The sequence below is a fragment of the Rhodnius prolixus genome, unplaced genomic scaffold, assembly GCF_049639745.1.
Source record: "Rhodnius prolixus isolate KJV_2025 unplaced genomic scaffold, Rpr scaffold_7, whole genome shotgun sequence".
NCBI classification, from domain to species: Eukaryota; Metazoa; Arthropoda; class Insecta; order Hemiptera; family Reduviidae; genus Rhodnius; species Rhodnius prolixus.
This window is the reverse complement of record NW_027411582.1, coordinates 6,885,391-6,908,896: the sequence shown is the minus strand read 5'-3', so window position 1 is coordinate 6,908,896 and position 23,506 is coordinate 6,885,391. Positions and strand designations below refer to the sequence as shown.

General features: G+C 31.1%; 1 protein-coding gene and 1 long non-coding RNA gene across 11 annotated transcripts in view; both read left to right on the top strand.

Moving 5' to 3' along the window:
- Positions 1-12,404, top strand: part of LOC141446851 (rho guanine nucleotide exchange factor 10-like) — a 518,303-nt gene extending 505,899 nt beyond the window's left edge. For 7 of the 10 annotated variants that reach the window (XM_074113735.1, XM_074113736.1, XM_074113737.1 and 4 more), the window contains 13 exons: positions 717-875; positions 1,221-1,517; positions 1,742-1,834; positions 1,952-2,188; positions 3,187-3,345; positions 3,687-3,869; positions 5,857-6,049; positions 6,601-6,740; positions 6,944-6,973; positions 8,734-8,948; positions 9,052-9,334; positions 11,350-11,487; positions 11,592-12,404. In XM_074113735.1, coding sequence (XP_073969836.1) covers positions 717-875; positions 1,221-1,517; positions 1,742-1,834; positions 1,952-2,188; positions 3,187-3,345; positions 3,687-3,869; positions 5,857-6,049; positions 6,601-6,740; positions 6,944-6,973; positions 8,734-8,948; positions 9,052-9,334; positions 11,350-11,487; positions 11,592-12,113 — 2,649 coding nt within the window. In that variant the 3' untranslated portion in view covers positions 12,114-12,404. The remainder of the gene's footprint in view (positions 1-716; positions 876-1,220; positions 1,518-1,741; positions 1,835-1,951; positions 2,189-3,186; positions 3,346-3,686; positions 3,870-5,856; positions 6,050-6,600; positions 6,741-6,943; positions 6,974-8,733; positions 8,949-9,051; positions 9,335-11,349; positions 11,488-11,591) is intronic. The other 3 variants (XM_074113739.1, XM_074113741.1, XM_074113740.1) reach the window with 3 other exon arrangements.
- Positions 12,405-15,341: 2,937 nt separating this feature from the next.
- LOC141446852 (uncharacterized) lies at positions 15,342-19,107 on the top strand. The gene is made up of 3 exons (XR_012453939.1): positions 15,342-15,924; positions 16,495-16,621; positions 18,849-19,107. It is a non-coding gene; the product is annotated as an uncharacterized lncRNA (long non-coding RNA).
- Positions 19,108-23,506: the final 4,399 nt, after the last annotated feature.

Sequence of the window (23,506 nt, the reverse complement as noted above, 5' to 3'; positions counted from 1 at the left end):
TAATTTCTTTTTATCTGCATATATTTCTATTTTGTTTTTATTTATTCTTTTCTAACCTTAAAGTAACTGCTAGGATTAATGGGGTTACACAGATTTGTATTTAGTTAATTTTTCTATATTGTGCCTAACTTTTGTTGTGAGTTGTATTATTCAAAAACAATAAAATTTGATTTTGATTAATGGGGTTACACTGGGCTAGTATGTAATCAAATGTTGATAAGACATTCGAAAATACGCATGAAACTTGCCAGGATGCTCCCGAAGTTGTTGGTACAAGTGATGGAATTCACCAAGTTCATTTCTAGACTTATTTATGTCATGTACACTGCAGTTCCTACTACTAAGCTGCTGCAAATACCAAAGTTTCAACGAAGAATTTTCATATAAAAATAGTTCCTCCATCTTGTTTTGTCAAAAGGAGAACGCGACTAAACTCGTCACTATGTGCATGCGAATCTTTGCTCGCTGCTCGTCGCTCTCTTTGATTTGAAGCAGCTATCATCGCCGCTCCACTATGTTTCCAGCCTTAAAGAACAGCAGTGATTAAAACCTATACCTGGGAATTTGTTTTCTTCGTAGCGACTATCAGAATTTTCGAACGCATATTTAATTGCTTATTGTTTTTTTCTTTGTCTTGAAGTTCTATTTACTTGAAATTTTCTGACAAGAAACTGTAAATTCTTATATTTGAATTTTATTTGTTCAATTTCTTCTAGGAAGAAGAATGTATAATGACGCAACGACATATGATGGCATTGACACTTCCTCCACCTCCGCCTAATCTCACTTCCCAAGAATTGAAACTGAGACATATAATCGAAGCGATTGTGCAATCGGAAAATTCTTACCTTTCAACTTTACATAGACTTATTTACGTGAGTAACTAGCTTTTTTCAAACATTATTGGCCAAGTTTTCAATTTTTAAGTAGTTATAAACATCCAATTCAATTCTCCACAAAAAAACAACATTACAAGCTCGAGAACAAAAATCCAAGCCAAGGTTAAACTATCTGTATTCGGACCAAAACTTAATTTCCTCAAAGCAGCGTATCTAATCAGTATTTTAGATTACCTCTTGAGATCATCAGTAATAGAGAGAATGTCGTGGAGAAGCCTATTCTGAACTTGGTAAAACATGTCCCCAGAAGCAGATCTTGTGGGACCTACCAAGGAATTGAATTTTCATAATAATCTTTTCTTTTCTTTCTTTTTTTTTTAGGATTATAAAAAACCATTAGAGGAAGCCAATCCCCCGATATTAACCAGTAAAAAGATACAAACATTATTCCATCGTCTACCAGAAATCAGGCAGTGCCATGGGCTGTTTCGTATTGTATTAGCACAAGCTGTAGCCAATTGGGACCAAGAACATCGTATTGGTGATGTTTTCGTCGCTTCGTTTAGTAAAGCCGTTGTTTTAGATATATACAGTGATTTTATTAACAATTTTTCGGTTGCAATGGACTTGGCAAGGTCGGAATCTAAAAAGAAACCAGCTTTGGCTGAATTTTTAAAGGTAAAATTTATTTTTTTACTTCTAATTTAGACTTATATTAAGTAAAAGTTTGTATTAATGACTTTATTTACAAAAAATTATGTTAAAATAAGTATTGGATTGTTTGAAGGTAAGCTATAGAATTGTAACTGAAAAATATTGATTAGTTATTCTTAAGATAGTGAATTCGAACAGTTAATGTCAAGTTTATATATTATAATAATAAATATGCGTAATTATTCTAGGCTCGCCAAGCTACGTCCCCAGATAGACTATCCTTCTTTGGTCTTATGGTGAAACCAGTTCAAAGGTTTCCACAGTTCATACTGTTTCTGCAGGTTAGTGATTGTCTGAAGTAAGGTTAGAAATATAGTTCTTCATTTCTCACCCATACTTCACTTAAATAGTACCCTGCAAGAAGTTATTTCAAGTTCTTTTTTTTTTCCTCCTCCCAGGATCTTCTGCAGAATACAGGCCATGGACATCCGGAAAGAATGGCCCTACAGTTGGCACTTACCCAGCTAGAATCTTTAGCTGAATTATTGAATGAAAGAAAACGAGAATCAGAACAGACTCAAGCGTTTAGACAAGTAATGAGATCAATTTCCTCGAAGATGGCTTCTGCGGCAACTGCAGCTGGATGTCCTCCAGAAGATAAATACCTTATAAGACATGATGATGTCACACAACTTGTTAGTAGTTTTAATGTTTATCTTTTATTACCAAGGCAAACTTTTTTGTTGTTGTCTTTTATCGTAGTTTATACAATATTTGAATATTAGAGATCAAATTAAAACATTCTTAAAAACTTTTGATGCAAAAAGTGGTTTTAGAAATTAATCTGAAATCTTTCTGTAACTGCGAATTAGTATCTAACTCAATAATTTTAGGGAGAGTAGATTATTTGCATTAAGTGTATTAGTTTGTTATCAATAAACAAAAATTTGTCCTGTTGAACTATGACAAAAACAAGTGGTCACTCTAATTGTATTACATCAAAAAATTAAACGAAACGCAGCTTGAAGTCCTAGTTACAACCTGTTGTAACAACCTGTTGTAGCCTGCTAGATTTTAGAAGTAATAGCCGAACAAGAACACTGAGGAAAGTTAAAGCCAGCTGGAAATCTGGCAATTGGAAGACAAAATGTTACTTTCTTAAATTTCTTGACTGTAGGTAAAGTCCCTTTGTTCTTTGTGACTTAAATGTTGTTTGATAACATTTATTGGAATTGGAGAAAACTGTTTGCTTTATAAGAAGGTATTCTTACTGTTTAAAGTAATTGAAAACTGTTAAAAACAGAAATGTATTGTAAGCAAAGTAAATCAGTTAACATCTTTAATGGCTGCTGTTGCGAATTCCTGTTAGAACAGCAGCTTTTGTACAGATATGTGTATATATTTTTCTATTGGTATTTCGGTTGTGAAAAGGTTGAAGACACGCTTCAGATCTTCAGCGTATACAGAGAGCTTCTGTAAGACAGCTTGAAACACCAACGAAGACGTAATGCAATAATTATTATTAAAATTTAGTATGTTTCCAAACACTTCGCAGAATACGATAGAGCGTGCAGAAGTTGTTGCTTTTTTGTGATTACTCAGATTTGTTAATAGATCTAGCTCTCTGACATATTCAAATTAAACAATTACTTTTTAATGAATGTATTAATAAAATATTAAATCTCATTTGCAGGAGGTGAACTCTTGTGGCCTTATTAGCAAGTGTAAGAATCGCCGGCTTTTATTGCTTAATGATCAATTGATATGTGTCGCTCTTAATAGTAAAGAAGAAAATGTTAATTCTCAACCTAGACTTACATACAAGTGGAGCTGTCCTATCACAGACGTGCAGGTAAAATTTTATTTATTAAAAATAAATATAACTTCTGTCTGATTTTCTATAGAATTTATCCCCCGAAATACTCATTTCGAGCTCCCCTGATTACCCCCCAAACTATTTTTTTTAGAAAAGTGTTAATGTCAAAAACGAAAAATTCCAGAAATGTTACGTTTTGGCCTCACAATATGAGTTGTCTCTTAACCTGTTGTTCAAAATCCTTCAACGACTGTACTGCTTTACTAGAAAGTCGTGTTATTACAAAGTCGAAAGAAAAAAAATATTAATTTATAAAGAGGACCTTGAGGATCATATTGTAAGAAAGCCGTATGAATAATAAATGAATCTGTGATTAGGTGATAGAAAACAGTGGATCGCCAACCTTAAGCCGATTACTGACACCAAATGGAAGTCTAGCGTCTACAAATTCCTCCGGCACGACGGACAGTCTTTGCATGGAAATGAGCCAACTGATGCACGATTATCAGGTGATCAGCAGGATTCACAACCTTACACATACACTCAAGGGACAGTATCAGGTGATCTATTAGTTTTGTTTTATTTTTGGTTCGGTTATGTTTATTTTTCAAAAACACAACACATTAAAACCTGGTTAGTCCGAAGAAATCATTTATTATTAAATTTTGTAAATATTACGAAAAATCTGCTATTCTAAATGTTGAAGATTATTTGATAATTTTATAACCAATGTAATATGTACTGCTTGGAAAAAACAAAAGTGAATTTAAAAAATAAGTCTACAAGGCTATGCTAAGCAGACCAATTGGGTTCCGCTATTTCTGAATCCTCAGATTAAGGAATTGCTTAAGGCTGGAAACATAGTGGAGCGGCGAGCAAAGCGGCGATGATAGCGAAGAGCGAAGCGGCGAAATCAAACAGAAGTTAACATATGGGACCGCGCATAGTGGCGAGCAAAGCGAAGATAGAGCAACTCTATCTATTTCTAGTTTTTGTTTTCGCCGCTTCGCTCTTCGCTATCATCGCCGCTTTGCTCGCCGCTCCACTATGTTTCCAGCCTAACGTTCTAAGCGATTAGATTTGAATTGGCCCTTTAATTGTGTACTGCTTACTGGTTACTTACTCTTACTATAGTAAGATGTTCGATTTTGAGTGTCATCGGATATATCCGTTTAAAGATACTTCTACTGGAAAAAATATTCCTGTTAATTCGATTAAGGAAGGGGAGTGTGATAGAAGATGGGTAAAATTCCTTCTAAGATGAAAAATGATGAAATAATACCCAAAACTTTGAAACTTGAAGATTATTTTTTTGTGAGTTTTAACATACAGAATAGTAGAAGATTAATGTCGTCTATGAAAACACAACAGATATGTTCATATGTTTTATTCTCAGTTTTGCGAAATCCCATTGGTTATACCTGAAATTTCGCAAGAAAACCTGGATGGCTACGAGGATTAAAAGAATGTATACTTACTCTGTCTTACCTAATTCACACTGAACATCTTTTTATACATAAAATGTTGCAGTAAATTTTCCATTGGTTATAATTGCCTAAAAATTCTAACGACAATTTCAATAGCCAACACATTCTGCTTGTTTTGTTTTTATTTCATCTTTATTTATATAATTATGATTTTATTATAATTTTATTTTTGCTGAAAAATTTTTTAATTTAGTTTTAAGAAGAAAAAAATAAAAATTACACGCCTCCACGATTATTTTATTTTAGTTATTTATTTTTTATAGTTATTTTATTTTTTTAGTGTGCTTTGTCGGTGTTTTTCATTTATTGCATGTTTGTAATTTTTGTAAACATTTATCATCATCTTACAATTGTTTAAATGTTTTCGTACATTTGTATTTTTTAGTTAAAATTTCATCATTCCATTTCATTTCTTTTATAAATGAGGAAAAGGATTATTTTTATAGAATTCACATTGAAAATTTCTTATTTATTTTAAGTATTGAATTTGCTTTTGAGAAGGACCCGTTATCGCGTTGTAGAATTTATGGTTCGCCAAAGGGTAAATGTAAAAATCATACATATATATTTTGATATATGTTTCAATTAAAATTGTCGCTAATAAATGATATTAAACTTGACTATGATGTTAAATACTTATTTGCGTTTCCATTTCCTATTTTTACACATAAACTGGATTTATTCTTCCACCATACTTGTGGAGCTTGTATTTTACAACTTCGTATCGGAGTGGATTCCTGTTTAATTTTCACCAGTTTCGTGATCATCGTTTAAAGTTTCGTTCACTAATTAAGATAATTCTGAGTAATCAAACCATAATATCAGTTCAGATGGTAACATTCATGCGAGAGCCTCCTTTTCTGAGCCTATGACGTGCGATTAATAGACTCGTGCGTGACCACTAATTTTATTAAGTTTACAAAACAATTCTCACAGTTGAGTAGATTTTATAATGTACAAAAATAAGCTTTGCTTTTGCACTCGTGCATGGATTGTAATTTTAAATGGATATACTATTGATGTTATTATAATACTTATTTCGCAATTGTTTATAATGAAGTATTGCCAAGAGCAGGAGGTGAATGGTGACGTTACCAGGGGCCTTCTGGATAATATCCAACGGGAAATACAACGTAAAGATGAACAAATGGCATGGTTGGATTCATGCTGTTTACAATTAGCCATCCGTGGAAAAGAGGAATCATTTACTTTCCAAATGAACAGTCAAGAAGCCAGAAAAGAATGGATAACAGGTAATCTTTAAAAGGGTTCAAATATTTATTTATTCTCTCTTACTTCCAATGCTCATTAATTGTTTTAATCACATGAAGATATATCTGGTATGTATAATGTTGAAATCAACGTACCATTAGTACAAATTTTCAAGAAAGTTTAATTATAGCAAACTGCAGTGAGACAAAAGTCACGGTGAGTGTTAGTTTTCACTCGTATAATTATTTGATAAAATTCCGTCCTTGAAAAAAAGCCCTAGTCCTAAAGTATCGATTTTCTGAATTTTCCCTTTCGATTTTCTCAGAAAACACACAATCAAATTCCCTTAAAACATGACAATATATGTGCCGATTTCTCATTGAAAAAAAAAAACCTTGATTAAGAAGTTCTTGGAGAGAAATAAGTTCAGAAATGGCAGTAAGAGAAAGATGTGTTTGTTGCGCCCCAGATTTCATTTTATTTTGTTTTATTTCTTAATAAGGATTTAATTGGCGCTAATGACCACAGTCGTCAACAATAATAATAATATGTCAATAATAATAATAATGATTTAATTATGTTTTATCCACAGAGCTGAGATTAGCTCGATTGGCATTAGATCCCAGTAATTCACCAGCATGGGAAGTACCAGAACAAGAGCTTAGGCCTTCGAATAAAATGCCTTTATTTGTTGCCGCACATCCTGTTTATACACCGGATCCAAATGCTGAGGTAAATAGTTTAAAATATTTTCTAGCTTTTGAATTTAACCAGTCAAGTTTAAGGTAACTGAATTTTTATTAGGTTAAAAATCTTTACGAACAATTTGCTTAAAGATAAATTCGCTGTTTGCAAAAAAAAAAGTAACAACTATCTGTATTTTTACTGTAAAACTTTAAAAATGACATAATATACTTTGTAATTACTTAATTTAGGTCTGGACACCCTATAGGAAAGAAAATACCGTAAATAAGTTTTCCATATTTCGTTTGAAACCTAATTTTCAAAAATTTTTCCTTTTCTATAATTAGATTTGCATGGATTCAAATTTATGATTGAGAGCCATCTTTTAGTTTATTTTTACTTTTTCAATTGGTTACCTACAAAAGAATAATTACTATCCTTTGAGTGTGACCCTTCAAGCAACATCATTTGAGATGTTTTATTCCAGTTTCTTTGATTAAATTTTTAAAATGGTTTCAGAAATATTGTTTACCCTTTACCCCTTCCCGATTTGTTTAATTAGGTAAAAATAATCGTGAAAAAAAATTGTCAAAAATACTAGCCTAGAGTACGAGAACCCGTTGTTGCTAATTAAAGTAAAGCTATTCTTTGCTGAATTGAATACATCAGAGTACTCTCAAACCAACCTTCTTCATAAAATGCTTTTGCTTAAATGAGCACCGTAAACCTCTGGGAACTTGTACTGAACTTAAAGCAAGCCTTCATCAGTCTTTTAAACTCCTTGAAACTCGTTGCTTCTACTTCTCCTGTTTTCTTGCGCAATGCTACTGGATGGATAAGCTACATTTTACCAATACGCTATTATTGGTGTCGTAACTTCTAACTTCATCCAGTAGCGCACGCAGTGGTTCCCAAATTGTAGGGCAATCGCAAAATAGGTGCATCTTTGTTCAGAAATACCTTCTTTTTTTTTTATAGACAAACATGCTAAAATATTAATAATATTTGGTAGATGCCTCAATAGGTTGTAAAATAAGCAAAGGAGGTAAGGGTAACAAAAGGCGCTTTCTAAGAAATTCGCATGTCTTTACACACTGAAATAAATACTTCATTTTTATTTTCTTTTACTAGGTAAGAAAAGTATTGCGATTTTTCTTTTGTTGTCTTGCCGAATTTCAGAAATTTGTGTTCCCAACGAAAATATTCTAATTAAGAGTTTAACATATAAATAATAATGATTATAATTTAGGAGCCAAATTTTCTTGAATAATAAAATTCCACGTTTTTTAAATTATTTATTTAATTTAGTTGTTAAATTATAAAGTTCCTTTAATTAATTTCAACAGCACTTATAAAATTACGTTGCTTAGTTGTGATTTGATTTAAATTTTCTTGTTTAATAATATCTGTGCACTTTACGTTGAAACAATATCGTACTCATTTTGAATTCTCGCGGCTAATTTTCCATGTTAGTGGAACACTGCCTTCTATACATATAGGAGGCAGCGAATGGAAACATGGAGTAAAGGTTAACTTGAGGTTACTGTAAAATGTCTACTCGCCCTGGTAAGCTCGTGGTTGATATCTAGGGAAGTTAGTATTATAAAATATCAAATCGTCAAGTGAATTTAGATTAAGAATTGTTGAAATCAATCAGTTTGAAAATTAGACTAAATGTGTCGTCTATCAGAAAATATTAGTAGTAGTATTTGGCTAAGAATTCGAGTGGAAGTAAAAATTAAATTATTAATGAAATTCCGGAATGTTGAAGAAATATTTGCATGATTAGTTGTAATCTTAGTTACGTTTGCAAGATTCGATAGTTATTGTAAGTTAGATTTTATTTCAAAGTTCCCTTTCATTTGAATTTTTATTAACATTGAACTTTTAGCTTGATTCAAGCATTACAATATAAATACTTGAATACCTCGAAGCAATTCATTATTGGAAGTAGCCCAATGTTTTCTAGAATTATCCATAGATCCAAAAAATATTAACAAGTATTTTATGAATAAATATTTGAACAATTTTTTCATTTTAGGTAACATGTGGATGTTACTACAGTACGACCTGCGGTAAAACAGCGTATTTGTGGGTATGTACTTTCGATGGAGTTGACAGTCAGTTGTCTATTGCGCAAACATGGCAGACGTCATTGAAACCACTCACACAAGTGTTGGTTGTTGGATTTAGGGTTACCGCTATTGAATATATAAGAGGAACCGATACTGTTTGGCTTGGTACAACTAATAATAGGTTAGTTTCATTATTGGTTTTTAGAGGTTAAAAAATAAAATAAATTCAGGTTGTTTTGAGCTGTACAATTTTATTTGTTACTACAACTAAGGTACTATTACAGATTGTTAGTGTACTCAGTTTGCGATGTTGAACGACCTGAGCTAGTGCACAGTTTAGCGGTTACTGGCGAAGTAGTCAACATTAAGATGCACTGTGATAATGTGTTCGTTAGTTTAACCACTGGTAGACTGTTAATGTATAGAAGACATTGCAGTTTAACAGAACCCGAAGAACTTGTATTGGGACCAGAACCCGTGTCTGCTGTTCTACCAATTAATCTTTCACTCTTTGCAGCCACTGGGAAAACTGTTACAGTCTTGAGTGCTATTACCGGTGAACTACAGGTAATTATTATTTTAATGTTTTAAAACTATGTTGTCAAATTTTCGATACTTGACAAAAAAAAATCGTCAAGCTTAAGTGATAAATATATTCAAAGAAAAAAAAAAAACTGCATTACCGAAATCATAATGAATATTTCTTTATTTGAATACTTAGTTACTATTACATGTGCCGTTTATTTTGAAAGTGGGGCAAGTCCATTTTTTGTTATTTCGAGATATTTAAGGTTTTGCGTTTCAATAAACTTAAAAATATTGGTAAATATTAATAGACATATTTTTTGTATTTTGTGGTGTTAGATAATGTAAGTTTATAATCCATTAATGTTTATAGTGCTGGCTAAGAAAAATAAAGATTTATTATAACTAAATGGACTTGCCTCACTTTCAAAATTAATGAATTGTTGTAATCGTTGATTTAAATGGATATTTCAGTCGTAGCAAGTCTTTTTTTAACAATAAAAACAAAATACTAATCAATAGTTCAACTATTCTTCTTTTTGAATCATTTTGGTCCGAATTGCCTTCTTATTCAGATTCTGATTCCAAGATTCTTCTTTTATCACCGATTGTCATGGGTCTTATTTCTACAAACTTAATAAAATTACTTGCAAAAATGAGAATTTTATTGAAATGGCGTTATTACCCAGAAAAGTATTTTTATTTTATTTTTGTTACCTACCAAATTCACTTTTAGATGCATCAGAGTTATAATTACCGTTGTAATCGGTTTCAGCCATTTTTTCTTTTTATAAAATAAACCACAATCCGTTATTAATTTTCAATTAATGAAACTTTTTTCGTACCCAAGCACAAAACAACACAACTTACTTTTCAGCCGATAATATAAGTCGAATGTTATACAATTTACAGTTTTTCAGAGCCAATAGCACTAAAATTTCCCGTTGTTGGTGTTATTATGGAAACACAAAATTAAGATGTACTTATTATTATTAAATAATAATAAATTTTATGAAATATTGTACAATCACCGATTACCAATATCAAAGATAGATAGATAAGACATGATGTTAAACCATCACATTTGCTTCACCATACAGCAACCGGAGTTAAATTTTGCTGTAAGGTTAAATAATTTCAACCTAAGATGGACTTGCACCATTTTCAAATTAAACATATTTACAATATTGTTAAGAGCTGAACTTCCATCTCCCAAATATTAGGATTCTGAATTTTTTTTTAATCTAAATTGTTTACAGATAAAAAGTTCACACTAAGTTTTATCTATAATTACCATTATCTTCATTTTTTTCAAAAATTGGCTTGCCCCACTTTCAAAACAAACGGCTCATATATTACTTGGAGTGTACGGGCTAGTAATACTAGTACAACTGGAAAAATCCTGATTAAATTCATGTTTTGAGTTTCAATTAATGCAAAAATAATAATTTTAGCCCATAATTCGAGGGTTTGACGCGTAAAGTCCCAGAATGTTCAAAATAGATAAACTTTTATTAGCTTTAATTCTCCTCCGGTACTTTATCATGTAATTTTTTATTATATTGAATCTTCCGTTACTTTCTTGTAATTGTAATGAATTTGAATGATCATAGCAATGAATAACCTCGATTTTTTTTCCTCCATCTTGCCTGGCGCGTTGTCAACTTTTTTTTGTTCCAGGTTGTTAGATGTCGTATTATTTACTTTCTCTTCAAGAGATTCATCTTTATTGTTTTGTGTCTTTTTTATAATCTTTTTTTTTTTATTCTTCAAATTTGCTTTTTATAAAAATACAAAATACATGCAATGCAAAGGATGTTTAGGTAACTTATAAAAGTGCTAAAGTGTATTATTTTAGTCTTATATGCACTATTTCATTTGTAACTATTTTATTCTTACTACTTTTAAGAAATAAATATCAATAGTTTTAATTACTCGCTAATAAAAGACGATGAGAGCAACTGGTGTAATTGAATCCTAAATTATTGATTGTTTTGGTAATTTTTTCCCCGATTGAACTTCTTCGTCTTTAACATTATTTTAAATCTTCTTTACAGAAGTCTTTTACAATACAGAATGATGTTTCTGGCGGACATATTAGTTACATGGCACACTCAGGTGTTGGTTTGTGGTTATCGTTGGCCAATTCTTGTACAATCAGCCTGTACCATACCGAAACGTTCACTCATTTACAGGTATTTATTTGATGTACTTTTTAAAATTTATATTCAGTAGTTAGTTAGTTCATTTTTTCTCTGTTTCAAAACGTATTTTTTAAAAAAAATATGTATATAAACAGGACATCAACGTTGCTGGTAATGTGGTACGAGTAACTGGTATCCACAAAACGGTGACAGTGACCAGTTTAATGGCCGTGAAAGGTCTTCTTTGGGTAGGCACGGATGCTGGAGTAGCCCTTACAGTACCACTACCCCGGCTGGAAGGTGTACCGATAATCTCCGGCAGAGTGAACGTGTCACTGCATGGTCATACTGGCCCGCTGACCTTGATGGTACCATTGACCGATCCACCACCGACTTTGAAGCGCCCAGCATCCAGAGCACTTGCCTCGGACGTTTACGGTCTGTACGGTCAACTGATGTACGTGAAAGATTATGAAGATGATAGATCTGATTCTGATTGGTCATGTCCTTCGTCGACTAGCGAACCTTCCGGTCCGCCGACATCAAGCGGTGATCCAAGATACCATCATACGTTGGTCACCATTACTGCCGGTAACTCTTATGTCAATTACCAACATTCATCTTATAATAACGCATCCTCCTTACCACATGTTATCATTTGGGAAATGAAACTTTAATTTTTATTTAATTTTTTTAAAGATATTTTTTTCATTTGCTAAAAAAAGTTATTAGGTGCTATTTCCGTTTTCTGTACATGAGATGTACATATTATTTTGAGTTTTTTATTTTTTGTTTTGTGTGTAAATATAGTCATTTTATATTTATAATTTACCATTAAAAAAAAAGAAAAGAAAAAGGAGAAATTGTTGTAAATGTAAATAATATATTTACGGCACTAAATTAATGTACTATTTCGTCTACTCTAATTGTACTGTACCTGATTCCAAATAAAAAATTTAAAACTGTCACATTTTTAAAAAAATAAATGCAACCTATTTTCCAAATTTAATTTTAAAAATTCATCGTTCATCCCCAAAAAAAATAATTTATAGTTTGAAATAGTAATACTTAAATGTAAAAAATTTAAGTACGAAGTTTAAGGAGGTGCTTGTATTTATTAAAGACTTTGTTTTTAATTGCTTCAGCGTGATTTTGTATAAGAAATGAGTTACTTCAAGGCTATGCACATTGTGATTCTCATTGCAGCGATTCTTTGATGCGGAGTTCCTGTCAGGCTTGGCCTGCATAGGCGACTGCCTCATAATATTGCCTAGAAGTATTTGAAGCCTATCGTTATTATAGTAGTTTTTCGAAATTATGTATATGGACTTCTCATTTCACCTACTCAATCCACAGCATGACAATGTTGCTAAGAAAGTAGCTCCAGTTCGGATGCAGCTTCCAGCAAAAAAAAAAAATCATCTGTGAATTTCAATGCGTATTAGTCTTTATGTAGTAATGTGATCTATGATAACTATTATGCAAAATTCATACAGATAAGGATTATTTTACAGCATCAGCGTACTACGTCTTTGTCTTATTGCTGCTTATCGAGGCATAACATGAAGTTTGGACATAATATTCATATTCTTGGATGAACCAAAAAATAAAATAAAAAATCATTTCATTGGTTACAGTTTAAGTAAAGGTAAACATTTTTAGAAACAGTATTTTTCTTCGTGACTGTTAAATATAAAATATTGTGAATTTATATTCGCTCAGGATTCAGTCACGGGACGAATCCGTGCAAATATAAATCCACAGTAAAGGATATCTACCTACACGATTAAAAACTATTAAATTTGAAAAACAGGTCTTATCAGATGCGTAATCAAAACTAAAATGCCATAAGGTTGTTTTTTCGACAATGGCCAATAGTTTTATTTATTTCATAAACTTTTATTGTTCCTTTACAATTCGGTCATAAAAAAGTGATTTTGAACTTCTTGAGGATTAAAGAGCTTGCAGTGGGAACAACACTCTCTTTAATTTCACAATAACTTCTTTCTTTGGCCTTCCCAAAAATGGTCTTGGATTGATAATAGGTTTTTTAGTTTTTACACTTAAAATGATCTCATGATTTTCCAACATACGACCTAAGGCAGCCTTCATTACCATCCGCTTTCTCCAAAGATACTTGATAAATGCAAGATATTATTTTAATAATTGAATATATTTACAGATTAACTAAATTTAAAATAACTGCCATATTAAAAAGACTATCATGAACGCCAAAATTCATAAATGTTATTAAATAGCTGACTCTTCTTTTTTGTGGTTTGATAGATCTTATCATAAACACCATTTGGGGCGACCAATGTAAAAAATGGTTATGATGCGTCTGTGGCATACCTTTTCTAGTCCAATGTTGATATTTGTTGTAATCTAATATGCATAGCTATTAACACTAATCTTAACATTCGTTGAAAAAAAAGTATATTATTTAATTTCAAAAATAAATCATACAATCTACTGGTTAGGCAGGAAACAACATTCTCAACTCTTTCTATAGTAGATCAACCCATTTCTTCTTTGGAGTGCTTACGTTATTTGGCATTCTCATCTTTCTCACCTCTAAAAATGCCTGTGGTACTCGTTTTTCTGTAATAACACCCTAATATCCATTATATTTTCCCCATTTCTTAGGAAGAGTCTTTATGGAATCAGCAGTTTTCTAGAAATACAATAAGATCAAGACCTTAGCTACCCCAACATCATCCCCAGGTTCCAGAGTATACCTCAGTTAAGTATACTTAATTGATGCAAGTGCTTGGATTTTATGAAACTATAAACAAACTCTTTTTTCCAGAATTGTTGCAACATTACAGCTTTACAGATGACAACGTTATTAAGTTATGTTCACCTAAAGGATCGTATTTGCGATATTGTTTAAAAATAGTTGCTCAAAAGATCGCAACAGTGATTTTAAATATTGTTGAGATTAAGATGACATTCTACATTTTGCTCTGTAATCTTAAAAATAGAGAAGATGTGCCCTGTAAGCATAGTGATGGAATCAAGAAACTGTCCCAATATAGATCCACCATCTACATGCCAATAAAGTAATTTTGAATGCCCTCGTCAGAATATAGGCTTCTCAGTTTCTCTTGGAATGAAAATCAATTGTTAGTTTTAATTAGTATTTAATACCAGCTGTTTACTCATAACATCTGTTTTCAAATAGTGTCGGTATTATATGTAACCTGATTATAACCTTCGTTACGTTACAATGGTCGTTCTTTGTGGATTCGTTGCTTATGGAGAGTAAGGTTAAGAGCTCAATTTTTTTGATTACTTTTTTTTTAGAATTACAGTAATTTTGGTAATATGAAGTTTCCTCCTGAATGCTTAAGTAATAGATGATAGGTTTTAAAAATCGTGAAAATTTTTAGTGTTTTTGTCTAGTATTACTTAAAAAAATAGCTAAATTATTTTTGACCACAGTGTTTTAACATTGTATCGTGTTTGATGAAAAACAAAAAAGAAAATAATTTCCTTATAGTAATTATTTGCGAAAATGAGCATATTATAACTATTCCAGTTATTAATAGAGGCGAAGTCTTCAATCCTGAATGATCAGACTTTAGGTTGAAGAAACAAGAATATCATAGTTAAGAATGAAAGAAGAACTTATTCCAGGATAAGAAAATCAAGACTTGATACAAAGTTGTTTCCTTAGATTTGTCGGATTTCACTTATCGTTTTATGAAACAATAGGTTTTGGGCTAGTGTCATTTGTGTCCATAATTTTGAAGTAAACAAGCCATTTGCACACCTTACCTGCAGCTAATTATTCATTTTTATATATTATTCCTTATAAAAATGGTGAACCTTGTCATTCGACATTTAAATTATTTTTGGAGGACAATGATGCAAACTCATTTGGCAGACTTCAATATGTAAGTTTAGTATATAAAAAGTTTAAAACAATGCATCCGAATACATTTAATCTTTCGATATGTTTCCTAATCTCCATTCACACATCTTTCTTTGCGAGAAGTACGTACTATATACATTATGAAAACTGTATTAATTGTATAGTAAACAATGGGTAATGGTTTATTGTACTAATAAAAGATTTGAGGACACCAGCATGTAGTAATTTATGAAAACTCTAATAATTATATAACAAATAATCAGTAATAATAAAAGTACTAATAAACGATTTGATGACAGCAGTCTGTAGTTTAAGAAAAGGAGTAAATAATATCTGGAGAGAAGCCACAAAAACTCATCCTCACGACAAAGGATATATTTTGTATTATTTCTTTGATTTTTAACACATCATGCTCTCTTTTTTCATCAAGTAGATGTTTTACCGTATCCAATAACCACACGATATTATCTAAAAGCCTGACCAATCATGAATATCGAAGAACCTGAATGTTCTGTCCGTATTTAAGAAATGTTGCGGTTTGTTCAGCAATACCTATAAAAAGAGTAATTTTGAAGTTGCCAATTCCCAGCTGAGAAGCAGTAAGCTCCCAGGTAAGTTATTTTAATCACCGTACTGTAAACTTAAATCCTGTGAACGTCTTAGTTCACTTTAGTTGAAGTTGATTTTTTTTTTTCTGGGATTCCAACTAATATTTTAAGTAGATTTTAATCCTGTGATAAAAAGCATTTTTCAAATGTAATAAAATAGTACTAACAGTTTTTTACTACATATACATATATACTTGAAGAAAGCATAACATTAATTTACCTGATTGAGTTCAAAATAGTGTAATCTTTAAACAAAAAATTAATAGTTTGTGAACTTGCCAACTTTATAGTAAAGGAATTAAATTGATTATTAAACGATGAGGAAGAGTAATTTTTATTTAAATGTCTTAATTGCTTTATTTTCTTGAATTAATCAATATTAATTAATTGCCAAAAGGAAACGAAATCCCCTTTAGTCTAGAAGTTTATTAATCTCTATAAGATTCGGACTAAAGGAAGAGTAAATAAGCAACAAAAAGAGAAATCTATCTGATAATATAAGCATCATTATTCAATTGTAGATCCTTATAAATAAGTATAGACCACATATTGAGTTATTTTTTTATTTTACAGGAAACACAACGTAAGCTACTAGCTATTTTCCTGAATTGGAATCTTACCCCTTGGCAACGTCACACATACTTTCTTGCAAGCTGTTACATATATGAGAAAATCGGATTTCTGAACGTAACTGAGATAAGTAAGTTTTTTGTAATACAATACTGTGACTGCATACATTGAGTACTCACTAGACTTATACAGGACTATCTTACACTGACATTTAACCAAGTTTACGACACACTGGACTTACACAGGTCTATCTTACACACACATATAACGAAGATTCACTAGACTTATACAGGACTATCTAACACTCACATTTAACCATGCTTACGACACACTGGACTTACACAGGACTATCCTACACTCACATTTAACCAAGTTTACATATATAGGTTTATCTTACACCCACATTTAACCATGTTAGAAACTCACTAGACTTATAAAAGTTCAACTTACACTCATACTTACTGGACTTATACGGGACTATCTTACACTCCCTATTAGCTTATTTCTTTACTGCTTCACATGTAACCTATTTATTAATTTGTTCACTTTTGTTAGTCTATATATTAAAAAAAAATGGGAAGTATTCTACATTCGAAGCAGTCACCTGTTCCTTTAGAATTTAAAAATACATAAAAAACAAAAAGTGGAACCTTTGTTAACATTCATTTTTCAAGGTATTTGCTTTGAATGATAAAATATGATTTCTAATTTTTTTAAATATATATTGACATAAAATTAACAAATAAGATACAGGTTACATGGTTAAAAATAAGGTAAATATGATTGTAAGGTGGTCCTTTATAAGTCCTGAGAGTCACCAACATGGTAAATGTGAGTGAAAAAAGGTCCTGTATAAGTCTTGAGAGTCACCAACATGGTTAAATGAGAGTGTAAGGTAGTCCTATATAAGTCTGCAGAGTCATCAACATAGTAAATGTGAGTGTAAGGTAGTCCTATATAAGTCTTGCGAGTCGCCAACATGGTTAAACATGGGTGAAAGGAAGTCCTATAAAAGTCTAGAGAGTCTCCAACGTGGTTAAATATGAGTTTAAGGTTGTAAAGATTTAATACAAATTTATTGTAAAAAAAATGTATAAATAATTATTAATAAATAATAAACGATTTAATTATAACAATATTGTATTTATTTTCCCTTTTAATCTATGAATAATATGAAAAATTAATAAAAAAAAATGAAAAAATTGCGTGGAAATTAAAATAAAATATAAAAAAAAGGTTAAAAATGGCTGCCAGAGTCGTGAGAGTGTGTAAGAAGCATTAAACAAGGTTACAACAATGGCCGCCGTAGTCTAGAGAGTGTGTAAGAAGATAGCAAGGTTACAATGGCTGCCAAAGTCTGGAGAGTGTGCAAGGAAGGATACGAGAGGTAAAACAGACAGCACGAGCGATCTAGTGACAGCTGGTGGAACTAAAAGTAGGGGGGGAGCCCGTTGTCATGGTGATATGACGCCATCTGGAGGGTATATAAGAAAGTTCGCGGCGCGGGCCGGGCCGGGTGGGGCGAATAGTTGCCTTCCGACCGTCGAGGTGAACGCATCTCCCTAACCATTACCAATGACATATTATCAAGATTGTTTATGTGGAGAGAGGTGTTTTGACTAGATTAGATATTTTTGGAGCGACGAGCGACATGGACCCCTCCTCACGAGTACGACTCTGTAGTCGTACTGAGGAGACATCTTGTTTGACCGTAGTATATAAACAGTGTTAGTGCTACCTTGTGGCAAACATGTGAACTAAATTTTGTTTACATAGTAAACAAGTCCAGTAGGTGCTGCTACCTGGTGGCAAATATGTGAACTAATTTTCCTTTTTTTTTTTTCACGTCTTTCTCATGCTATTTTTTCAACTTTTTTTACTTTTTCTGCTTTTTAACGCTCTCTGACGCTATTTTTTCGTACTACTATTACTTTATTTTATTTATTTTGTTTAATGTAAACGGAATTTTTAAGTTTTATATTACTTTATTGACCTCTTATCATTTTTAGTCTTTTTTAACTTTGCAAATATAATAAAAATAACAAGACTATGGGAAAAGAGAAAATAAATAATGACATTTTTAATAATTTATAGATAATTCTTTATTTTGCTACCAATTATACATTTTTTTTCTTTCGTAATACAAACACATTTTAAATTCAATTACATCTTTTAGGTAATGATTCTTAAAATTATCTACATTATAAAATTAAAATTTACATTACATTTTCAAACTTCAAATATATTTTTTTACAAATAATAGACTAAATAATAAAAGAATTGGAAGAGCTGCAGTTGGATAGATGTTTTCCAACGTCTTTTTCACTTTGGCTTAATTCGATGAACATTCTTTGCAGGAAGCACTCCAGTTTCGCCTGTTTCAACTCTGAAAAATAACATTGTACAATGAGACAGATTGTTTACTGAATGGTTCTACAAATAAAACTCAACCTCCTTGGAAATCAATGTTAATTTGTATAGGTTTAAATAAAACTAGATCAACCTTTAGGAAGAAAGCGCAAGAAAGTAAAACATTGTGTTAGTAATTATATGAACTTAATTCATTATCAAAATAGTAGTTTACTGTAAGCTTTTAAGTGAAATAAACATTTTTTAAATAAATACTCGTCATTTTTTGTTCTTGTACCTTTCAATTTTCCAATCAAATTAAACTTTCTTTAACACAGAATCTTTACTCATTTCGATTCAACAGGATATGTACAAAAAAGTTTAATCACGTTAAAAAGCTCAAGTTTTAATAAATAATGTATTACCTGGAAGATAACACCGCAGAGTGGTAGGTAGATTTCCTTATTTGGATATTGTAGGAATAGAGATGGATGGGAATCACCTCTTATTTACGGAAGTGCTGCAGCATTCAAAGAAATGCCCTCAAAAGTAATCATTTTCGATTATGTCTCAGTTTTACTGGGCTGCGAGTCGGCCAAGGGCTGAAAGTTTTCATGTATTAAAACCTTAGTAAATGATAGAAATTCATTCACACTTATTGTAATAAGATAGCATTTTACATATAAAATCTTAGTTAAGTCTGTAACAAATCAAACCTTTCTGCAAGTAACTCGTTAGAAGGTTTAATTTCTGTTGAAAAAACCTACACATCTAAACTATTTGTTAAAGAACTTATCAATTAAAATCATTTTAATTTCAATGAATTAACATGTCATCATTGTCAATGGGATTAATTACAGATAGAAATAGAAATAGAAAAGAAGTTTATTATTCTGGGACAATTGTCCCCTAAGAATAATAGAGGGCTTAACAGTTTGGCCTGTGTTTAAAAGAAAATAAATAAATAAATAAGTATTGACAAAAGGTGAAAATAAAAATAACAGCAGAAATTAAGGAAATAAATTAAAACAATTAGAATTTCGGAGGAAGCTGAATAGAAAGGAGATAACTGAATAGATAGGATTTAAAGATAGAAAGGGTATAGGAGCATGGCGGGCAGATGATGGCAAGGAGTTCCAGAGAGAGAGGTAGCACGTATTAGGAAGGACTTGTCAAAGGATGAGGTATGGTGAGAGGGACTATAGAGATCAGATGAGCGAGATCTAGTGTTACGAGAATGGATGGAGGATTTAAACTTAAGGAGTTGAAAAATATAGATAGTTCTTGAAAAGAAGTTTCATTAGTTAAAAATGTTTAGTTCCGCAGAAAAATAGTTAGATTAAATATGAATGTTTGACGTCTTATTTTTTCGATCTAATTTAAAGCTTCTTTGGCACGAAATTACAAATTTTATTCAGATTCAAAGCAAAATATTTTATTTATTGGAATAAAAGTTTAATTGATGTTAAAATGCTTTAGATGTAATAAACAATGGATACGATTACATGAAGAACAGCTCCATAAGATAACATGGTAAGTTTGGAGATTTCGTCATCGATTTATTTAACGGAACGTAGAAATAGATTTGAATTATATCAAATTACATGCTGGATGTGATGAAAGGCCATCTCTGCAACAAGCAAGTCGACAAAGGGCAGTTCTTGGGCGAAGGTTCCAGCTAAAGAACAAAAGAATTTCATTGAAATCTTTTCTAATGTAATTTTGATATCGAAATTATGAATGAAGTTCAGGCTTTACCACCAAATTAGACCAATGATGTGTATAGCGGACAGTATTTTAATATTACTTCAATTATCAATGAAATATAAACACCATTTCTATAAAGTTTGTACGTATACTAAAGGAAACAGGTGGGTTCTTGTAAGGAAAGTTACGAAATAACGAAACTTCAATGTGAATAAAGGTGTCAGCGTGAAGGAGAAGATACGAAAGTCAACAGCAAACCGTTCATCATTGATTTTCATAAATCTAAATCAGAGATCTCACCTTACAGATAATTACTTATTTATACAAGAAAAACAAAATGAGAAGTCCGAAATAAATAGATAATCTAGAGATGAAAAACAGACAGAAAGAGCTGAAGAGTTGAAGTGAAGGCCTTCATTTCAACACAATAATGGCGACCCTTAGGTCTTGTTAAAAATTAGAATGGAGAAAATAATAATCCACCTAAACTATTGACTAATAGTCTTAACACTACAGATACCAAAACGGGTAGCTCAGCATAGTTGACCTTCTAGCAATACAGCCTTCTAAAAACAATTCCTTTCCACACAAATTATGATAAATTATAATCATATACTAAATAGATATACTAAATAGATATACTTAAATCCAATAGATTCCGCTGGAAATGACACACTACTAAGATCGATCCCCAACTATTCACTTTTACAAATAAAACAAAAAACCTTTTAAATTATTGAAAACAAATTTCTAATTATTATAGAATTAATTACAAAAAAATACATATATTTTACTTTACTTACCGAGTCGAAACATAACAGCTTCTCCAACAAAATTTCAGGTTGTATACAGGAAGAAAAGCTATGTAAATACTTGGATCTTAAGACATCTAACATCGGGCAGATAATTAGGAAATGAATTAGGTCATCTTTATTGTTCCCACATAGCAGGCGAGGGGAATCAGTATTAAATTTATAAACCCTACTATAGTAACAACATAACACTAGTTTTATTAATTGATTCTTCAAAAAAGATTCCTAGGATAGATGATTTACGTCCATTTCACTTGCGCTTCTATTGATGAACAGTTTTGCAGGCAATACTCCAGTATCAGAGGTATTTAATCTGAAAATCAACATTATGTACAATCAACAATATTTATGTACTTAAAATAATTAGTTTTTACTGAGTTTAGCTTGAATTAAGGATCTAGGAATAAAAAAACATTTATAATAATTGATTATGTATTAATAAAAATTAAATAAATGTGACTGCAATAAAACTTAAGCATTGATATGGAAGTTTAAATCATTTTTTAAACAACCTAACCCTTTCTTTCAAAGGAAATGAAATATATTTTCGAAAAACATGCTTATTTTTCATGAAAAAGATTACTCTGATTGAACAATACAACAACAAACTTGCTACTAATATTCTAATTTTTTAATTAATTTTTTTTATACAGAATAGAAACAGTTGTGATTTTAAAATATAACAGAATTACAAAAATTAAAAGCTTTATTAACTACAAAGATAAAAATTTATATGAAAAAAGTTTTAGTTTATGTAGTACTACTCTGAACGTGGTAAATAATAGATAAGAATACTAGCAAGAACAGTTCCACAATTAGAGTATCTAGTTTAGCTTATCATCAAAATAGAATGGATGCGAATTACCACATAAATACGGCCGTACTTCCTAGAAGTATCCTTCAAAATAATGAAATGGGTGAAATAATGAATTATCGGAAGACAAAACGACCCATCTTCCTATTTGAAATACTTGAATTAATTGTTGCAAAAAGCATCAAAATCATTGCACTTTCTAGGTATCCAATCTATTACTGTATACTTTATTATTTATCTTTAGACTAATATAACTAATATCTAACTAAGAAACTAATATCTTAACTGAGAAACAACATGCTGTAAGCAGAAAACATGTACTTACTGTTACTTTAGGAGTTAAAATGTGTTACACTGGATAAAATGTCTTGAATGTCATCAACTCAGCCATTTGTCTGAATAGAACTAGTTCAAAATTACCATTAGAATGTCGAAAGAACGCTGAGAACAAAAATAAAAATTATATAAACTATTATTTATACAATTGTTTTCATTGTCATTTACAAATATTTAGAAAAACATCAATTTTCAATAAGTTAGAATTTAAAACTACTGGTGCCAACCTTGCAATATCCAAGGTCCATAATTCTAGGACGTAATTAAACTTTACATTATTAATTTAAATTTCATGGATTACTCTCCTCTTCGAGTCAGAGAATAGTGAATATTTACGTGGAAGTTTGTTATTCCCAAATACATAATCGTAATTAGCAATTTACTTTTACAGTAATAAGAACGACCAAAAATTATTAACATGTTACGAACTAAATCTACCTACTTATGACCGTTGAGACATTTTTATGAAACAAAATAATGAAGACTAAAATCAACACTTTAAAATTACATGCGTACACTTAAAATGCATCTACTATCAACTGTCTTGGAAACATGTCAATTTCATAAACACTTCTAATCACATCAACTCCTAATTAAAAATAAAGGTATACACAAAAAATGTTGCTTACCTGCAAGAAGTCCTTAACGCAGTAATGATGCAAAAACAAGTTTTTTAATTTCCTAGGAAGTTATCGCTTAATGCTAATAGATAATACAATCAGTTTTCTAAGGTATGTAAAGTGAGGACAGACTTTGTTACAGCAGCATCAACTTAAAACTATCAATCATAAATACAAAAAAACATCAAATTATGTGGTGAACAGTGAATTTTAAACATGAACGTCTTTTTAGAGGAAAACTTCTTTTTAAACGTGGATGAAGAATATTTAATAAATAAAGCAAATTGTTACTGTTCCTACAGGATAAAGAGAATATTTGGCTTTTACCCCACTGTCTTACCGGACAGTTGTTTTGTAGTGATGGGCTATTTGAGCGG